Here is a 21,768-nt window from a genome sequence, read left to right on the forward strand (position 1 = left end):
TTTCCATTCGTTTAGTTTTTTTATGCAGAAAATAATGAATATGAGCGTGTTTTTAGTTTTTCTAATTTTCAACAAAAACTTTTCTGTAAACGTGCCCTTAGTTTGCTTCTCTCTGCCATATTGATATTGGCAGATGATGGGCGGTCTCGCTGCAAAACTTTGCATCCACCTTTTTGGTTAGAAAAATCAACTAAGTTTACTAGCAAACAAAACAGCATTAAGGACCAGAACGAGTTAAGATAATTATTTAGTCCCAAGGCCATGTACTATCTCATCAAGTGTTATCCCGAATAAGCTATAACTTGATCAGATCAATTGGCAACCCAGAAATAACACCAAGTTGCCCAACTATAAATTTTTCATACCATAGCGACCTTTAAGTCGCAAAATCAAAAGACAAGAATGCATCACAAAAAAGGGTCAAGAACAATAGTTTGGATTCTTAAGTACTAACAATCTTTAAACCGCAATCTTTTTCCTAGCAAGGGTCAAGTTTCCATTAATCATAACACAAAAGCAAAGAATGCAGTCCCATGCAGGAACTGAACTATAATGACAGAAGTGCCTCAACTTTGGCAATCTGCTCTTCCTCTTTTTTGGAGGTCGGACTCTTGTTAGTCTCGTCATAAAGGTCATGCTTCCACTTCTCAACGCGAGCACCACTTGGATGGTTTCCTGTCCTTCTGTTGAAGTTTTCTCTTCCCCTGTATGTATCACCACCAGCATATCTCTCTCTCGGTAAAAAGTGACCTCTCTGTGGGTTGCTTCTATATGCATCTCCACTGCTTCTGTTTGAGTTTCCATTCCATACAGGTGGTTTTTCAGGTCTGTTCATACGCCGGGAGTCCTGACCTCTATCCTCTTTCCTGTCACTCCCTGGGTTAGGGTAGTCAGTCTGAGTTTGCTTTAGGGTCTCAGAGACTGTTTTCTCAGCACTTTTGGACTCAAGAGGAAGTTTTTGCTCAGTAAATGCAGGTCTTTTCTTTACAGGTGGTTTCCCTTCAGACTCCCTTTCATAGAATCGGTCATGGCGCCAAGCACGATTGTCACCCGCACGAGCACGATTGTCATCCCCACGAGCACGATGGTCATCCCCACGAGCATGTGACTTATCAACTTTCTCCAAATTACTATGAACTGCAGTCCTGTCTGTTGTCCTTTCGCTCCGCTGATCCTTTGAGTCCCTAACCCATCCTCTCTCTTCATTAAAAGAGAACAGAGAGTTTGTAAGAAGATATTTGGTTAGAGTCTGCATACATCTTTCAAAGGAACAAAAAAGGACTTTGAATGGGAGCAGAGAAATCACATTTTTAACACATTACTATATAAATACACACACATGCATACAGTACATTCTTATTATTACGTATATGCTATGGAATGACGAATTCCTGCTATAAGTACAATAGCTTCAATCGAAACAACAGAACAGATGATCAGGAAATCTGAACAGAAGGGATTTTAAATTTTTTATGCCTCATTCCAAATGTTTTACCTTTGGATTATTAACATTTGTTGACATAAAAACAGCGAAATCAGATTATGAACATTTGAAATAAAAATAGTGAAATCACCCTAACTTAGTAAGTCTGTACATCCTTCAAATAAAACAGTTTAACACACCACCATGCATGCATAGTAACTAATCACCAGATGGATTTAACAAGCAATTTTCTTACAATGTAAAAAATAAGCAAAAGATTCATTTAACACTAGTGCAAACACAAATATAACCAGCTAAAAGATAGATCCATTTTTACAATGAGCAATGAACTGCTAATTAAAATATTGAACTTACCACTATCATCCTTGCGACTGTGGCTTCGGCCAACATGCCTGGCACTGCCACGCTCATCGTGCTGTTATAAGACACGCACACGCAAGCCTAAGATGGTTATTTACACAAAGGTAGATGAAGGCACCAGGCCAAGCAATAATCCAGTACTGCTCTACATCAGCCAGAATTCGTATATTTATTTCTCACCCAAAACAAAACATTATAAACTGCCTATAAATTAAAAAATATCCAAGTATCCCTCTTTATAACTAAAGTATAAAGCAAAAGTTAAATTTGTATATACTTGTGTGCTCTTATATGACTTTCTGTGTAATATGTACATAATTATAGCTTTTGAAATGATACAAAACCTCTTCTGTTCTTGAAGTCGAGTCTTGCTTGATTCCCTTGCCTATTATTTTGCTTATTTAAAGGCCAAAGTTTTGCAATATCCTAGTGTTGCAATGTATCACCATTCCATCATAAATCAAGTAAATATAATATAACTCCACAGCAAGCAACTAGAAACACAATACAGGAAGGTTGTGTTGGGTTGTTTTTTAATGGTGTAGTGTAGCAAAAAGGTTAACACATATTTGCAGATGTTACCTAATATTTAATTTTCTTATAATATGACTTTACATAAATGTGAGTCTTACACAAGTTAATGTTCTTTGTAATTCTGCCTTCTTAAGTGTCTGTTATAGGAATCTACTGTCCAGTACTACTTCACACTTATGTATCCTTAATTCTTAAATAAATCTATTTCACAGAACTTATTTCTGACAAATATTCAACTCTTTGAAGAAACAAATACATTGACAAATTTTTTATAATAACTTACGTACCCACAGACGGAAAGTCTAGTTAATTTAAATATCAATTATCTAACAAAGCATTATAGAACCCAAGATACTAAGAACTGAACTAGCAATCAGCAAGAATCAAATGCAGCAGTATATAGTTCAACCGTTATCAACTTTACCTAATGAAGGAAAACTTCTGAAGCAGACCTGTGGGGTCCATAGATAATAGCAAAGCCAGCTCAGTTGTTCATTTAAAGGATAAAATGTATAAAAGAATACTAAAATATAGAACCTGAAAGTACGACTTGGATTGTTGGGGTTCATCTCGATTGTTTAGATGTCTCTTTCCATCTCGATTACTATCAGTTTTCTTCTCAGCATCCTTTTTAACAACCCCAGCTTCCTCCTTTCCGTCAGGAGCTAATGGGGCATCCAGAGGTACAGCATCTTGCAGGCGGCGGGAGTGCTTTCGATCATGATCTTGTAATTCTTCAGCCTCCACGTTGAGCTTGCTAGATGATTTCTCAGTGACTGATTCATCATCCCTTCTTGTTCTCTTAGGACTACAGTTTTAATAACAATTCAATAAACATCATTTATTACATGCCAGTTGTATCATCTTTAATTTCAACAAAAAGATTCATCTTCAAATATAAAAGCTAACTTTTCCCGAACGCCCAATTATAGCCTTTAACCAACATTTACTTCTACAGTAAAATTATCACAATTTGCAAATTACCTTCCACATCATCCGATAAAGGTCAACTAAATTACAAACATTTAACTACAATAAATCTGTGACACTTGCTAAAAGCACCCTTACATATTGACAAATGTAATAGCCGTATCGGCTTCAATGACTTAAGAACACTGTGAAATGTATACCAATAAAAAAGACACCCAATAAACTAAACCGATTAATAATAACCTCTCGAGTCTATTCGAATCACAAAGCCTACCAAACCCTTTTACTTATGACACAAACAGACCAATTCCAGGAGATGTACAACAAATTTCATCACACCCATTTAGCTATTTACATCAAATAATAGCAACACATTACACACACGCTACAAAATGAGTGAACAAACAAACAAAATTAGCTCCAAATAGTAAAATTCTCAAAACCTTATACTTACCAAAACCTACCAAACCCTTATACTTATAACACAAACAGACCAATTCCAAGAGAAGTGCAACAAATTTAATCACACCCATTTAGCCATTTACATCAAATAATATCAACACATTAGACAGACACTACAAAATGAGTTAACAATCAAACAGAGTTAGCTCCAATCCAAATAGTAAAATATTCAAATACCCATTAAAATCTTTAAGCTCATGGTGCCAAATATTCACACAAATCTTGTATTAGTAAGTGATGAAAAAATTAAAAAATTAAATAATCTTGAAAATAAGAAAGAGAAAAGAGAGAATGTAAAAGGGCTGGGGACCTGGGTTCTCGATCAAATCTAGAACGGTGTCGTCTTGAATCAGAATCTCGAGCACCATGTTCTCGCCTAGACGACGACATAGTAATAGTTAGTGGTGGGGGGAAATCAAGACTAGCTCAGTTTTAGTTTTAGGGCTTCTCCTCACTCCTATACGATTTTTTAATTTTTATAAGGTTTTCTTTATCTATTTACATCATTATAATATTATACATAATAACTTATTAAAATTTAAATACTTTATTCACTTAAACATTATTAATTATAAAATTTATGATATTACATTTTTATAAATATATATTTGTTAATAAATAACTAACATTATTATAACAGTATGCTAAATAAAATATTAGTAGCTTAACTTATTAATTCTAATTCTCGATTTTTATAATATTGGTGAAGTGTGCTAATATATATTAGTTCCGATTTTTTTTACAAATTTAATGAAAAGTTAAGATGTAATTATTCACTTAAACATTATTAATTATAAAATTTATGATATTACATTTTTATAAATATATATTTGTTAATAAATAACTAACATTATTATAACAGTATGCTAAATAAAATATTAGTAGCTTAACTTATTAATTCTAATTCTCGATTTTTATAATATTGGTGAAGTGTGCTAATATATATTAGTTCCGATTTTTTTTACAAATTTAATGAAAAGTTAAGATGTAATTATTCAGATGGTTTCAAAATAAAAAAAATTGTAGCAATCGGTTGGTATTGTGTTTTAATAAAATTACGATAATATAAAATCTTTAATCAAATTTTAAATAAAATATTTCAAGTTTTAGATCGCAAAATGAGAATATTATGATTTTGACATCGTTATATTAAGTATACGAATTAAAGGCCTCGATTTTTGGAATTTATTTGTTTGTATTTTTCTTACATATTAGTATTTATTACCAAATCCACCAATTAAATGATAGTTAGAAGAATGTCATTAAAATCACCCAAATTATACATAATTATACATATACTTGGATGATTTTATATCAAATCATGCATAGAACTAAAATCAACAAAAAAATTTAAAACTCTACCCATTATCCTATTAAATTTTACATCTAACAAATTCTATATAGAATTTAAATTAACAACAATTTTTTGACATATATGAATTATTACACGTACACTAAAATCTTCCAAAACCTTGGTTGAATTTTTATGGTTAAAAAGTTAAAATTGCCCAAAGATAAATGCAAAAGCAAAATAAACTAATATAATCATTCATAATCTAAAATGACATGAAATGCAATGTACATAATGCAGACCAAGACTACTCTTGGGCCTGATTGTATCATTTTGATCCAAAAAATTTCTCAGGCCCAAAAACAGACTCTAAATCCTAATAGAATCCGGCCCAATTGTCATATTCTCGGAAAAAAAACGCCATATACAGTAAAACCTCTGTAAATTAATACTCGATTAATTAATAATTTTTTTAAATTAATAATTTTGTCCGGTCCCGACTTGGGCCAGTTCAAAAAATGATCAATTTCGATAAGATAATAAGATAATATTTTTTTTGAAAACCCTGTATAAAAATATGGTCCCAATAAAACTATAAATTAATAATTCCCTTATATTCATAAAAATATAGCTATTACATCTATGTAAAATATGATTCAATTGTAATTTGCTTTTTCATATAATTTAAATCAACATGAAGCTCATCCTAATCTTCCTTATTGCATCCAAAAGCTCGGGTGTGGTGCTTTCATGTTGCATCAAAAAGTTATTAAGCATTTTTGATGCCTTGAGTGCTTCTTTACGTGTAACCGGCTCCAACGGTGTTGTATCGTCTTTAAGATCATCTTCAACACTATTTTCAAAGATGGTGTTGTACATCAGATTAACTTTCTAAATTCATATGCATTGAATTAATTGAATTAAGTATAAAATATAAATTGTACAATTCATTTTATTTAAATTTATGTGAATAAAATTTTAATCAAAAGTTAATTTTGTTTGCTACCGAAAATTCTCTATAAATTAATAATTATTAATTTATCGATTAATTAATACCTCTCTAAATTAATAGAATTCTCCGGTCCCAACTATATTAATTTATAGAGGTTTTACTGTAAGTTCTTAAATGGCAAATGTCTCTTCTTTTTTTCCTAATGGTTTGCACAATTACAGGGATCGAATTCCTAACCTCTGGCATGTGGTCCAAGAATTTAAGCACTGCACCACCCCATTTATCGGCTTAGATGGCAAATGTCCATAAACATGCTCCAGAAATGTTAAAAAAATAAACTTAGAATTATTTCTTGAAATGGTACTAACACTTTAGTCACACACAAAAAGATGATGAAGTCTTATTTCTTAGGAATAAATCTAGTACACCATTTAACAAGAAGGTCTTCTACATTCGCCTCCATTCTTGTCCCAACGCCTCCCCACATCAGCATATGACTGTAGTCTCCGATCGACGAACCTGTTACTTCATACACTTTCTTGAATCCGATTCTTGTATAGAATCTAACCAGCTGCAGGTGTGTCGATAATTTAGTAACTCAAAAAGAAAAATCATGTTTCTACATTCATTCGTCAGACTACAAACTTGATCTACTAAACTAATTTTACAGACACAAAGGTAGTATCAACATATTTAATTTCATCTTATTTTTACACGTAGGAATAGGATGTTGGATGTCTATCGAAAAATTAGTGCTGGGGGTCACAAATTGATTATCAACAGACGTTTTCAAATGAAGTATCATGGCATGTTTTAATTGGTGAGATTTGTGTGACCGCAAGGAGATCTACTATTTTTAGTTGATTAGTTTTCGGAATTATGATGCAACAAAGTAGTCGTAGTGACCTCATGTAAATTTTACGGAGTGTTAAAATATATGGAGCAAGTTATAATGAAGTTATGGAACATAAAAGCATAGTAGAAGCAAACCTTGTTGTGATAAAGATCAGAATCATTGATAGCCAGTAACTCAGCAGAAGTACATCCACAATCATATCCATATCTAACAGCCACTGCACCAAGAAACACACCTATTCCAAATATTGACTTCTCCATTCCCAGTGTTTCTCTAGTCAACTTTATAGAATCTAGGTGCAGAATCTTGCCTCCAAACCACACCCTTATTATCCCTTCTGCTCTTCCTATCTCTTCTTCACTCTCCAGCCTTTTCGCAGTTATTCGAAAGAAGGGTCCGAGAGTTTGAAGCTTAAGCTCAACTTTTTGTTGTTTTGATGAGTCTATGATGTCTCTCATGGTTGGTAGGGTGATTTTTGGCTCATTTTTGGGAAGATTGTTTGGCTTGGTTTTGGGGTTTGTGCTGGTTTTTGATGTGATCTGGTGCAGTGATGAAGTATGTGAAAGTGGAGTGTATGTTGTGGATGATAATGCAGTTGTTTTTGAACTAAAAGGTGTTGAAAATGTTAGGACATGGTTCTTGGGGATGAGTGTTTGCTCCATTTCTGTTTTTTTGGTATCAATTCTCTAATTTAGTCACCAGCAGCTTTTATCAAAATGTGATGTTTTAGGCTTTTAGCCTACAACATTAAAAAAACGGGTGTGACTGGATTTCGATATTGAAAGTTTGAACTTTGTCGACAAAAAGTGGGTTTTTTAGACACTTTTAATACGACATGTTTTTAAGTCGAAAAAATGACAAAAATAGCCATTTTTAAAAAAAAAATTAACAAAAATAGTTATTTTGAAAAAAATGTCAATTTTAGCCGATTGAATACTGCACTATCCCAATTTATATAAAATACTCCTGAATTGGATATTTCATGCAGTTAAATATCTCATGTAAAGTGTATATTTCACTTACAGTTGGGTATCCCGTCGGATAAAATTGACAAACTTTTTAAAAATGGGTCATTTTGGATAAAATTGACAAACTTTTTAAAAATGGGTCATTTTTGTAATTTTTATATAAAAATAGGCTAAATTTGTCATTCACCCCCTTATGATAACGGGCAAACTTATTCCATATGTGCTAGACTAGTAAACTGATCAATAAAACATGTAATCAAATAGTTTGTGCACTAAGCTAAAAAAACAACTAGTAACTGGTATTGTTTCCTCAATAAAACGTTTGACCTTCCCTGCCAACAAAAACAACCAATTGGTTTAGTTCCTGGTTCTGAATGGTTCTGGTACTGGTTCTAGGTAGCAATACTATGTAAATATACAATTCAAGCGGCATAATGGAGCTCTGGTCCACTCAGTGATGGGGGTGATCCCTGTGGCAGCTGGGAGTTTTCATCACTCATAATGCTCGATGAATACTGATTTATGCAATTCTTAATGGATTCGACTCTTAGAGATCTGTAGTTATACTTCTTCTGGGTCCTATAACCCGTCTAGGGGCTGTCCATTTTAGCAGAAGTCCTTACTCGGCTACTAAATCATACAAATATAAGCCAAGTTGAATAGTTAAGTTGGCTTGAGCCAGCAAAACATGCTTTGAACACACACAATAAGTTGAATGGCGAGTCAGATTTTTCAAGAGGGCTCCCAAGGTCACACACACATGTATCAGGAGAACTATCAACATTACATCAAGAAAAGAACAAGGCTATGTGAAGGTGGCATCCCAACTACTTCCGAATGAAAAATGAGAAACTATCAACATTACATCAAGAGAAGAAGCTATTGCAATTCAAATTATAAAAGCACAGTGCATTGGAAATCTTATCCATATGGATATATTTCATTATTATGCAGAAGGACGGGTACTTCCTTATGAAATTATAGTACATGGAGCATAAGAAAACAAATGCAGTGAACGGTACATGAACAACTATTGACAATCACAATATTGAACAACAAGACGGCCACTAGGACGATTAGAGACAATTATACGGAAACTAACATGAATCTACTTAACACTAAGTAGCATAATCAAAGAAAGGCTACAAACATATAGAACATAAACTGGTCACTAAGAAGTTGGATCTGCATGTTTATCTTCCTCTCAGTGCAGTAAAACAAGACATGGCAGTAGATATGACAACCATTGTTAGATGACTGGCGCCATCAAATACAGCTTCAAGCCGCATCTCTTGTAGCCCCCAAAGCGTTGATATGCATGAACTTATCTTCTTCAACATGTCTACCATGAGTGCCATCTGTATCAATATTCTCGTTTGATATATCTTTACACAACTGTGAGCATAAATCTTGTGTATATATCAATGATTTACAATCGAGCTGTGGATTTATATATATATACACAACATACATAGAAAGAGAGTGTAGATAGAGATTAGCAATTAATGTTGGCTACATCATGTTAGATTGTTCATAGTGAAAAGAGGAATGTTGTGAACACATGGGAACTTGCATGAAACTTAATTGATGCTTCCGCGATGCTTCGCTTTTTTTGGTAGGTTCTGCACTTGCATGCCGGCCTTACGAAAGCACAAACTTTTCTCGTGAAACTAAGAAAGAAACAGCTTTAATTGATATAACCGATACTTTTCTCTATTCTGGCCATTTATAATTTTAAATTTTACGTTCATATATATTTTATTATAGTAAAATAGGGGTTGAATTAAAAGAGAAAGAAGCAATAGGAATTACGAGATTCAACACATTTAAAAGTTGGGTTTATCAAACCAAATATATTAATTATATTTAATAGCATCGGTTATTCCACAATGAATGTATAGTTCATAACATTGATTCAACTTAATTATTTTGTTAAATCTTAATATTAGTTGTTTGGAACGTTAGTAGTTCTCATATTGGTTCCCACCGGAACAAGACCCACCAACACCAATATATCACCCTTTTTAAAAGAGTGTGTCTATAGTAAAAGATGATCATTTTTTATTTTTAAAGGATTTTGTCTATATTATATCTTTCTAAAGGAATTTGTCTATATTAAAGATAGATTGTTCAAGGATGTGATCTTAAGAAGGATTTGTATAAAAGTTAGCATTTCATGCATATTATCATACTTGACTCTCTCTTCAGAATATGTATATAATTGTACAAATTATAATTATGGAAAACAAAGATGTATTTTATCAAACATATAATGAATATTAGTGAAGGGCGTGCAACTTGAGAGAGAACTATACATATGAATATGCAAGGAGCAGGAATGAACTGAACTCACAAATGTTGCTATATTCCAACAGCATCTAGAAGTTGCAAGTGTTGGGAAACGGAAACAAGTGAATTAGCAACAATGGCTCCACTAGCAGCTACAGCTGGGACTCCAATGCCAGGAAACGTAGAATCCCCGCAACAATAAAGCTGAGGTATTGGTGTAGGATGCCCTGGAAAAGTGTCTTTACCAGCTTGAATAGCAGGGCCATAAGTACCTCTGTTCCTCCGCAAAAACCTTTTGTGAGTCAATGGAGTTCCTACTAATTTCACCTCACACTTTCCCCGGTTAAAACCTGGACCAAGGGCACGCTCTACAGCATTCCACATTACCTATGTTCAAAATTCCATCAATAACGTAAATACATAACAAAACCAAGATCTATGAATGACAATTAGAAGATAACATATTAAGTTAATTAACAAGTGAGTCTTCAGAATGAACCTAGGAATTTTCCTGGAAATTTTGCAGTTAGTGCAGTTTCTCGGAGATAAAAGAAATATAACATTTATATAAAACACCTTTGTCTAATCGTTGTATATTGAAATTTAAAAACTTAATCACAATCATAGCGTTTTTAGTATTTATACCCAGGGTAAGTTTTCAATTAATTGATTTGAAAACTGTGATAGATTTTCTTGCGTTGCCTCTCAGAAAGATGGGCAGTCGGAAGTTTATTAGCAATAAAATGTAATAATTTTTGCTATACTATTTCACTTTGATATCACATTATTGATATATTAATTGATTTATCTGTTCACAATTACTAATTAAAAACATAACGAAATAACTTCAGTAATGAACATCAAAGTAGCACAAAATTTCAACCAAAAAAATTGAACTTGTCATCTTTTGAACAAATTAAATAAAATGCTTATTCAACTTCTTTTCGTATAACATTACCTGGAACTAACTCTTCTTTTTAGAGTGAATGCCCAGTATGTATTGCCAACAGTTTGTTACCAATGACAAACAATATTGTGGGTAAAAAGTGCAAGATTTTACAAATCGAAAAGGTGTATACAGTGTGTATGAATTAATATATATATTTCATATTTGTATATAACTAATTATATATATGTACCTTTGTGTGTGCGTGTGCGTTTGGGCAAACTTACGTGGGGAACTTGGGGAACCATCTTATTATGAACATTATTTGTAATGTTAATTTGTTCAGCATTATGTTCTCTGCTACATCATTTTTGTTATATGTTCTCTTTAATGTTGCTGGATGATATCCCGTGCAATGCATGGGTTACCTTTAATATGTGTTAGAGTTTTATATTTATAGATATTTACATTTGTTATGTGTATTTTGATTGTAATAAACTTTTAATTGTAAAATAAAGGGACTAAAGTGCAAATATCAAAATATGTGCACCATACCAACCGACTACCAAACTTTTAATATTAATATAGTATAGATACATGTATTACTGTAACTAGTTTTACAACCCGTGCGATGCACGGGTCTTAATTAATATTTTTATATTATTTAAAATTATAATAAATTTCTTTTTAGATCATTATCTTATTAGCATATTTATAAATAATAATATAAATATTTGTTAATGGCGGGATTTAAACATGAATCTTGGGTAGTGTATAAATAATAATATAAATATTTGGTGTTGGTGGGGTTCGAACCTGGGAGTTTTGGTAGTGTATAAATAATAATATAAATATTTGTTTTTGATGGGGTTCGAACTTGGGAGTTTGAGTAGTGTATATTCTTTTTGTATTTGAATCTAACGGTCTGATCACTTGATTAAAAAGATCCGACGGTCATAAACGGGGATAACCAAACTAACCAAAAAAAGATATATCAAAAATTATACCCCATACAGATTATTATATTATAACTAGCTTTACAACCCGTGGGATGCACGGGTCTTCATTAATATTTTTATATTATTTAAAATTATAATAAATTTCTTTTTGATCATTACCTTATTAGTATATTTATAAATAATAATGTAAATATCTGTTGTTGACGGGATTCGAACCTGAATCTTGGGTATTGTATAAATAATAATATAAATATTTGTTGTTGGTGGGTTCGAACCTGAGAGTTTTAGTAGTGTATAAATAATAATATAAATATTTGTTGTTGGCGGGGTTCGAACCTGGGAGTTTGAACAGTGTATATTCTTTTGGTATTTGAATCTAATGGTCCTGATCACTTGATTAAAAAGATCTGCCGGTCATAAATGGGGATAACCAAACCAACCAAAAAAAGGCATACCAAATTATACCCCATTCCGGTTAGTATAGTATAGTATAGACTAGCTTACGGCTCGTGCGATGCACGGGTTTTGGTTAATATTTATAGATTTTCATTTCAATTTTATATAATTTTATTAAAATTTTATATAAATAATTAAATACTAAATAATGATTATATAATTATAATTTCATTGTGTATAAATTTAAGTTAAGTTCAAATAGTATAAACAGTATATAATTGATGAGATCTTATTCATAAATAATAATGTTAATGTCTGTTGTTGGTGAGATTCGAATATGAAAACTTATATGTATCTTTATAAATAATAATATAAATATTTGTTGTTAATGGGATTCGAACCTGAGAACTTGTGGAGTGTATTTTTTTAGTATTTAAATCTAAGAGCTCTCATTACTTGATGAAAAAGATCCGATGGTCGTGATGAAAAGGGATAACCAAAATAAGGGGTTAACCAAACTACAAATTATATCTCATTTCAGTTATTATAGTATAGTATAGTATAGTATAGATTACTGAACATACTTAAATAATTTTCAATTATTATTAACATGTATCAATCCTCGATCAAACATCTAATCCACATAATTGAACCTTATAATTTGTTGATTAGGTCGAATGAGGAAATTGGGTGATTTGAAACTAGCTTTCCCCGAATTTCTCAACTAACAAGTGGTTCCTATTTGAACCTTAGTGTATAGACAACTGACATTGATATTAAGCTTTGGGACTAAAATAAAATTATGTTGAAGTATTAGAGTACAGTCATACTGTAGATTTTGAGATAGAGAGGATTAAGGACAGTTTTCAGAGGCAGGGTTCAGTACATAAATAAAAAACCTTGGGCCAAAAGAAATGGTTAGCGAGAGATAGTTCTGATATAGCAGGGATTTGGACCTAGATATAAACAATAAACGCACATCTGCCAACACCACTACAATCTTTACTAAGACAAGAAGACCTATTAAGTCTCTATAATTATTGTTGAAAATAACAAGGGGTTCTTGTCCCTCTAGCCACTTCCTAGTTCCACCAGTGAATGACAGGAAAAAAACTCCCAAGGGAATGAACATCACTTTCAATACAAAAACTCTGGCCAGGAATTCCTATGTTCAGATTTCTTTGCTCTTAATAATAAATGAGAAAAAATTCACAGCGTTTGTACATCTACCTACAATTGATCTTATATGTTATCTATCATTTTATTATAGTTCAAGAGAGTTTCAAGTGTAAAATGATCGTTGAAAGCTATTGATACCACTAAAAAAAATTCTTCTTAAAATGATGGACCATCATGACATTCAGCTAAGTACACAAGAATGGATTATCTCAAGATGTAAAACAGATAAGGCATGCTGTTTTACCAGACCTCATACGAGCGCACAATAAATTGGACAAATTAGCAATGCATCAATGCTGAATCAGAACTGTTCTTCAAGCTGCGTTGGAGCTTGTTAAACATGTCGTTTCTTGTACGACTATGTCCATTTCTCGGTTGTCTTTGAATTTTAATATATTATCATTTAGAAGGAAAAAAACAACTCTTTTTAGATGTATCTACAAAAAATCAAGAAAATAAAGTCTAACCTCAGACCGTTCATCTTTTAGTTTTTTGTATTCGCTGCTTCTGCGATCAAGCCCTTCCCAAAGTCCAAATGGCTCAGTTCCTGGTGTATAGGCATGTAGCACATGTTTTCCCGGGGGTGCAAGGGTGGGACTAAGCACACTTGGGACAGATATCAAAACCACATTCTGATCAGCATCAACTCCTCTCTTCCAATCATTGACAACTATATGATGAATACCCAAGTCTTCACGCATACCCTGAGCATTCATATATATATTTTCAAAATGTTCAATTAAGGGATAATTTCTGTTTCTTTACAATAACAATTGCTAAGTTTAATTTTAGCAGATGCTGAATAAATTTGTCGATATTAAATTAAGTAACAGATAAAGTCTCAGAGACCAAAACCCAGGTGTTCTAGTAGCTAAAGAGGCCCAAAAGCATGCACAATATTTCATTTTGTCCTTACCAAAATCAACGGTCTTAAACTATCAGGATTGCAATTTCTAAAAAATGACAACTCCGTGCCATGAGCACAAGTTCATGGTGAAGGTGTTTGGTACTAGGCCTTTGTGGAAATCCAGTATTATATAACATGTATTTAAAGGATTGCATCTTTATTATGTTTCAAGTTCTACTTATCAGAAAATGAATGCATCATTTTCATAACTATGGCATATCTCCCACTGAAATTAAAGATGAAACTGGACGGATAATTATGTGATTAAATATAGTCGAGAAATATACAAATTTCAAACAATATCACAACCATTAGCATATCTAACATTACTATCCATATAGCAAGAGCAATCTCTTTTTGATATTTTCTACTTTACACAACCGCACACACTTCACGTATTGGAGTATCGTAAATGGCTGATGTTAAGTTGAGACTGTAATTAATAATGATGGTGTGATTTTAACCAAAGACAATCTAAAACTTAAGCATGTTTCTGGAGAATATACCTACTCCGCAATGTGGAGAAAAGTAGTAGAGTTGATCTACAGTCTACATGCATAGCCAAATCAGGATGCATAAAAAAGCAAGAAGGCAATGGCGAATAATATCAAAAGCAGTATTCCTTTTCAGTTTTGATATTTTTTGGTGAAATCACTTCTAAAAAGGGAAACAATGATAGAGTAGAGCTGAAGAGTTCATTTTTGACAAAAATGGCATTTTAATTAGAAAATTGCTAGACATTTCTAGATTACAGAGGTAATACTACAGTCACAACTACTGCAACATCACCCGCGAAACAGTTGGGTCATAATTTTATTGTAAACTCATGAATGCATTCAATTATTAATTTAATATTAATAAATTATTTTCAAATAAGTAACAACTCTTTTATTAAACAAACACAAGGGTGGTTCAAAATAGCTAACCTCTGAATCGAAACCCAAATGGAGATGCATGAATGATTCGCATTGGGGTGTCTTCTTGATCCTGTCCTGGTAGGAATCGGGAACAACTTCCTTTGGTAACAGATCCAGAGTATCCCACATAGACGCATTGCTAACAACAGCCTTTCTTGCACGTACAAACTGCAGCACAAGTTATAATTTTTATTTAAGATTTGAGAAAATGATTTTACTTGCAGAACTTCACAAATTTGTTTTTTGTCCCTTATCATTACTCACTTGACCACTTCTTAGCTTCACTCCTATAGCTCGACCATTTTCAACAACAATAGCTTCCACATGACTTCTGAGAGATATCCGTCCCCCAAACTTCTGTACACTTCGGACAAGAGCATCGACAATTGCTCCACTTCCTTGAAGTGGGTATTCTAACGTGCAATTTGGCTTGTACCATTCTGCGAACATGTACACCTAAAAAATCACTATCAATTAATAATTCAAAAAAAAAAGAGTTGAACTTAACTATAGATATAGTCAAAACGAGGGCGCTTGAGTACAGTTAAAAGGTACTGCATAAAAGAAATCAGAGCAATAATATTATCCCTCGTAAAAAGTTACTCCTATGTAATTGGGTTGTCTGCATAAGAATGCAAATAGAAAAATGAAGAATGTGTATACTTGTGACTTTAAAAGATAAAACTTCGTAATCAAAACTGGAGAATAAAATTAAAAAAAAAATACTCAAGAAATGTTTATAAGTTGATTAGCATTATTAAACATGACTATGCTCTGACACCTCCAAGATTAGTAGTTTCAGCAAGTAAACTGCTTCACAATTGGTATACAAGTGGAATTACTAAAGTACGCTACTATTATTTAGCAGAAGGCCTGATAAAATATTATATGGTTCTATCAACATTTTTTATTCCAATCAGAAGGAAAAGGTTGATTGACCCTTTGCACAGGTTCTTGGATTAAAAACTAGTAGTGAATTCTGTCATCTATCCAGTTACAGTTATAAGCGAGCATTTCTGTAATCAAATGTGCTGCAGAATTTAGAAAGTAAAATCATAATCCAGACAAGACAGCAACTAGATAAATTATATCTATGTGTAAAGCACATATATGCATGTATAAAAAATTATATGTTAGCAGTAAGAGGGTCAATGCCATTGCTTGCCGTTAGGTGATTTGAGAATATGCCTGCTACAACTGGCTCTACGATTATAAACAGAAACAATATAAAAAAGTTTTCAGACTTGATTTTTCCCTAAATTAAAAATATATGAGAGTTTATCACAATATACTTACCATCTCTGCTGAAAGTATACCATCAGATTTTACCCCAGCGAGCAAGAAAGAAAGAAGATCCACCCAATTACGTATGAAAGGATCTTTTAGCTCCAAAGAGTCCACAATTTCTGAGAAAGGTCTAAGAAGTTTTGTGGCACCAAGAGCTCCCCAGGGTCCCATTTGAGCAAAGGATTTGAGAAGAGTTGGGGCATATCGAGCTGCAGCAGTGGAAAAAACACCCCAATCGCCTCGAATGGATATAGGTGGTAAGGCCATAGCAGCAGTAGACATTGGAAGTATTGCATCCTATCAGAAAATATCTTTTAGATTTGAGCCATAGCAGCAGTAGAAATTGGAAGTACTGTATCCCATTATTTAGCGACTCCGAAGTCCGAAGTTCATTTGCAACAATATAGGTGACTGCTACTATATGAAATGGCGAAAAGACATTGACTTCATAATTTTGCTTGTTAAGAGAAAAAGAAAGCAAGACATTGTGGCTTAAAAAGGAAGGAACAATCCAATATTGACAGTGATGTATATTGATACTCACCAGAAGCTTTCGCCATTCGCGTACAGCATCAGGACCCGCATAATTTTCAAGATCCTGAAAATTAGCTTTAAAATTATAATTTGCTCTCTTTATTTCGAAAGAATGAAGAAGTCAATGATACTATTCTTTTGGTTAATTTTCAATGAAGCTTGGGTGCTTTAAGAATCTTAGCATCAAGCATCTTGAAAGTAGTTCAATACTAACACACACCTTGAAAAATTCTGTAGGCCCAATCCGTGATAAGAATTCTCCTTCAGGTACATAAACTTTCCATGAGTCGTACTTGACACAAGGTATTGGCTCACCTAATGCATCCAGAACCTGAAATTTATAAGCGTATGGTAAGCTATCTTTTTGTAATTAAAATTTGCATTCATATGATGTAAATAGTGTAGAATATTTATAGTTTTACTTGTAAGATATCTGCTATGTAATAAGCAACAAGTTATCAAAAAATTAGACTCTTGCAGCACTGAAATTATTAGCTGTCACCACTTGGAGGCATTAACATACTATTTAACCTACACATGCCGTAGTCTAGAGATAATGAAGTGGTTTTCTTAATAAACGGAAACAAAGCAGAGAAAATTACTTGTGCTAAGGGATTTGCTTGAAGACCTCTTGATTGAAGTCCGGAAAACAAAGATGGACCAGAGTCAAACTTGTAGCCCTTAATATCAAAAGAATGAGCGGCACCACCTGGCAAATCATGACTTTCAAGTACTAGAACATCTTGCTCGTACCTAGCAAGAAGTCCAGCACAGCAGAGTCCGCCAATGCCACTCCCAATAACAATAACATCCGCTTCTGCTTTGCCTGCACATTATCCTATCCCTAGATTAATATTCTACTAAAGCCCATTATACAATTTTCATCACCAAGTCCAAGTATCTTACGGAACTTAATTTCCAAGGGTCTTATCTTTTTCAACAAAACAGAAAAGAAACACTAACAAAAAAACAACATTGCAAGAAAATATAAAATGTATTTTACGGTTCTTATAATCTTATCATCGGTGAAATTTCTATTTCTTTTCTCCGCAGGCCACACTTCTTCCGAGTTGCAATCAAGAACATATCAGACAAAAGCTTTTGATAACTAAACATATAAATACATATCAGATTACTATATACCAATCTACCTTGCATTATCAACTCTAAACAGTGAAAATAAATTTAAAAAACAGCTACATTTTAAATATGAAATTAAGTCGAATTCTGATAATTAACTTTGCCTATACATACTCAACTAAAAAAATTATTAATCTAAACTCGAATCGACTCGGCTCGAAAATAGAAATGAAAGATAAAAGGGGGGATTAAAGGGTACCTGTGGATGATAATATATTGGGAGTAGGTGGTGCGGTTGTTGCTGAACTGGAGTTTCGCGCCAAAAAGGAGGCTCCTCGCTTACTTGTAGTTGTTGTTTTAAGTCCACCATTGAAATTGAGATTGAGATGGTGCACATGAATGTTATTTGTATATGTAGAAATGTTCATATTGTACATGGCCATCGAATTTAGCCACAATCTGGTTTAAGCAGATAGAGCAGTACATGTTTATACAGGACACATATAAAACTTGCACTTCGGTTTTAGTAGTTTAAAAATTGACACGTCAATCATCTTCCAAACCCCCTGCTCACAATTTGTAAGTTATATTAATTTTATAGAGAAGAGTAATATGAAATGGGTTAAATATCAAAGTTGTCACTAAACTGAATGTCATATATCGGTTTAATCATCAAAGTTAACGGGATATCATTTGAATCACTAAAATCATAATAAATATCATACATATACCTCAAAATATGTGCTCGAGAATTAAAATTTATTTTATGGAGTTCTATATATTTTTCTTGAATCCTATTATAACCAAATGAAAATGTATGAATTCTAGTATTTTCTATAATAAAATAAGATTTTTTAAAATTTATGTACTATTTATTTTTAATTTTGTAGTCATTTGATTTATTTAAATAAAAATAATTAGTAGATAATTTTTTTAAAATCTCAAAAAATCATCTAAAATACTATGTATTCATAACTTTTCATTTGGTTGTAATAAAATTTTAAAAAAAAGTTTAGAACTCCATAAAATAAATTTTAATTATCGAGCACATATTTTGAGGTATTTGTTTGATATTTATTATTACTTTAGTGATCCAAATGATACCCCGTTAAGTTTGATGATTAAACTGATAGATGACCTTCAGTTGAGCGACCACTTTGATATTTAACCCAATATGAAATTGATAATAAATTTTTATTTTGAGATATATATATTTCTGAATTAGGCATAAAATATAATATATTTTTATAATATTCATTGGTCAAAATAATAAATTTTTATTTTGAGATAAATATGTATGTATAATCAGAATAGCGACATGGATAATGAGTGATGGAGAAGGTAGACATGAAACACAAAAGGGGGGAAACGTCGCAGTCAAATACAAGGCAGAGGGGAAACGCAATTCATGAAGATTGACGGGAAGATAAGCGAAATTTTCGGGGAAGATGGAGGGAGAAGGGTGACTGATAAACAAGGAAGTGAGAGATTTTCAAATCAAAAGGAGATTATTACGGGAGGTAAAATATTTGAAAATAAAATAATTGTTGTTTGACCCAAAATGTAGGCGTAAAGATATTATGAAAGGTGACAGAGACGATATTTCTACTGAGCATGTATTTACAAATGGGTTAAAACTTTTACGAGAGGTGGGTCCTGTTTTACAGACCCCTAGACAAATGAGCATTTTAGCGTGAAACTATTGTGGGTTGGGTAAATCACGGGCAATATCCTTTTTGAAGTAGATTATCCAACAAGTAAAACTTTTTTTTATTTTTTTTGTCTAAAACTTTAGCGAATAAAGATAGAGTCAAGGTTCCGGAAAAAAAAATAGAGTCGAGGTAGTTCCAAAAATTATAGGGTTTACAGGATGTATAGCAGTAGAAGTATGGGGTCAGAGTGGAGGTGTGACTCTCTTGTGGAAGAACAATGGTGAATGCAATGTAAAGGGAGTTAGTAATCACTATATAGATTTGGAAGACCAAAACGAATTTGGAAGGTGGAGATATACTGGATTTTATGGGTGCTCTGAGAGAAGTCGACGTCAAGAGTCATGGAATATAATTAAAAGACTGGCTACTATTCGGACCTACCATGGTGCATTATAGGTGATTTTAATGATTTAATGCATGCAGATGAGAAGCAAAGAGGGAGAGACCATCCATGTTATTTACTGAATGGGTTTACGGAGACAGTACAAGAATGTCACTTAGAGGATTTGGGTTTTATTAACGAAAAGTCTACATGGGAAAGATCTAAGGGATAACCAAACTAGATAAGAAACGATTGGATTGTGGGTTGGCTACTCGTGAGTGGTCTTAGTTGTTTCCGGAAGCAGAAGTTCAGGTACTTGATCTGGCTCCCTCGTACCATTTACCGCTACACTTGCAACTAAACAAAAAGGTTTAATGTTCCAAGGTGTAAGTGTTTTAAGTTTGAAAATGTGTGTCTGAAGGAGAAGGATTGTGTGTGTTTAGTTAAAGATAGTTGGAGTCTGCGAGGGGTAAGGAGATACTTAGCGTATAAATTAATGTTGCCTTAAGCTAAATGAATGGGGTGGAGGCCTTAGTCAGGACTATAAACGTCAATTGACTGGATATCGAGCAAAACTGTGAAAATTGAGACTCGAAGAGATACAAGCGTTATATAGTTATATAGTGAAGCTAGATGGCATTATTTGAATCTGCTAGAAAGACAAAAAACTTACTGGAGGTAACGAAGCAAGGAGAAAGAATAATTGCATTCAACGCATCTAGGACGGAAATGGAGTTTAGGGAGAGACGACTAAGGAGGTCTAGGAAGATGTGATTGATTACTGTACTCAACTTTTTAGTTTCACATACGTGGAGGGGTAGGCTGACATATAGAGAGCAAATAAAATAAATCACAAAAAAAGATAACGAGCTCTTAATCTCGGTGGTTACAATTGATGGTGTAAAGATGTATATTTTTCAATGCACCCGGATAAGTCGTCTAGCCCGGACGGCTAAAACTCGACATTTTTTAATCCTTCTGAGTATTGTTAGTCAGGATATGTTTGAATTTTGCTAGAATTTTATGAACATAGAGGAGCTGCCTAAGGGAGTTTACAGGACCGTAGTATTTTTAACTTCGAAGCTTACGGAGATTTAATGCTGCAATGTTAGCTAAACAGGTCTGGCGACTTATAAACAATGAAAATCCTTTAGTAATAAGACTTATGTGTGCATATTATTACCCGGACTCAGATTTTTTAAATGTTAAGATTGGGACTAATACGAGTTATGTGTGGGGGTGTATAATTGAATCTCATGAAGTACTACGTCAAGGTTGTAGGCGTCATATTGGGGATAACAAGAGTACCAAAATTTGGCAAATTTCATGGCTGCGTTGTCCATTTAATGGGTTTTTGACAATTGATATACTGGAGGAGCTCAAAGACACGACAGTGCAGGGTTTTCTTGATGAAGACCGGAGAAGATAGGATGAAAAAATCTTAAATGACATTTGCAATGAGCGAGACAGGGAGCTCCTAAAACAAATTCCAATGTCAGAAAG

General features: G+C 33.1%; 3 protein-coding genes across 5 annotated transcripts; all 3 read right to left on the reverse strand.

Annotated features, from left to right (window-relative positions):
- Window positions 1–340: 340 nt before the first annotated feature.
- LOC141667615 (uncharacterized) lies at window positions 341–4,195 on the reverse strand. Its single transcript, XM_074474169.1, has 4 exons — window positions 4,041–4,195; window positions 2,876–3,146; window positions 1,799–1,859; window positions 341–1,200 (listed from the first exon to the last, which is right to left on the reverse strand). Exons 1-4 carry the CDS (start codon window positions 4,118–4,120, stop codon window positions 548–550), a joined length of 1,065 nt encoding a protein of 354 aa, XP_074330270.1. The 5' UTR covers window positions 4,121–4,195; the 3' UTR covers window positions 341–547.
- A 2,103-nt stretch (window positions 4,196–6,298) lies between these two features.
- LOC141667097 (uncharacterized) lies at window positions 6,299–7,573 on the reverse strand. The gene is made up of 2 exons (XM_074473454.1): window positions 6,964–7,573; window positions 6,299–6,544 (listed from the first exon to the last, which is right to left on the reverse strand). Exons 1-2 carry the CDS (start codon window positions 7,489–7,491, stop codon window positions 6,374–6,376), a joined length of 699 nt encoding a protein of 232 aa, XP_074329555.1. The 5' UTR covers window positions 7,492–7,573; the 3' UTR covers window positions 6,299–6,373.
- A 1,231-nt stretch (window positions 7,574–8,804) lies between these two features.
- LOC141667622 (prolycopene isomerase, chloroplastic) lies at window positions 8,805–18,758 on the reverse strand. 3 transcript variants are annotated; one of them, XM_074474179.1, is made up of 10 exons: window positions 18,491–18,758; window positions 17,754–17,977; window positions 17,372–17,482; window positions 17,162–17,215; window positions 16,627–16,914; window positions 15,595–15,786; window positions 15,340–15,498; window positions 13,974–14,210; window positions 10,151–10,473; window positions 8,805–9,139 (listed from the first exon to the last, which is right to left on the reverse strand). In XM_074474179.1, exons 1-9 carry the CDS (start codon window positions 18,672–18,674, stop codon window positions 10,159–10,161), a joined length of 1,764 nt encoding a protein of 587 aa, XP_074330280.1. In that variant the 5' UTR covers window positions 18,675–18,758; the 3' UTR covers window positions 8,805–9,139; window positions 10,151–10,158. The 3 variants fall into 3 exon arrangements, with proteins under 3 accessions (XP_074330280.1, XP_074330279.1, XP_074330278.1); XM_074474178.1 differs by having other exon boundaries at window positions 8,805–9,192; XM_074474177.1 differs by having other exon boundaries at window positions 8,805–9,155; window positions 18,491–18,756.
- Between the last annotated feature and the right edge of the window lie 3,010 nt (window positions 18,759–21,768).

The sequence above is a fragment of the Apium graveolens genome, chromosome 6 (genome assembly GCF_009905375.1).
Source record: "Apium graveolens cultivar Ventura chromosome 6, ASM990537v1, whole genome shotgun sequence".
NCBI lineage: Eukaryota > Viridiplantae > Streptophyta > Magnoliopsida > Apiales > Apiaceae > Apium > Apium graveolens.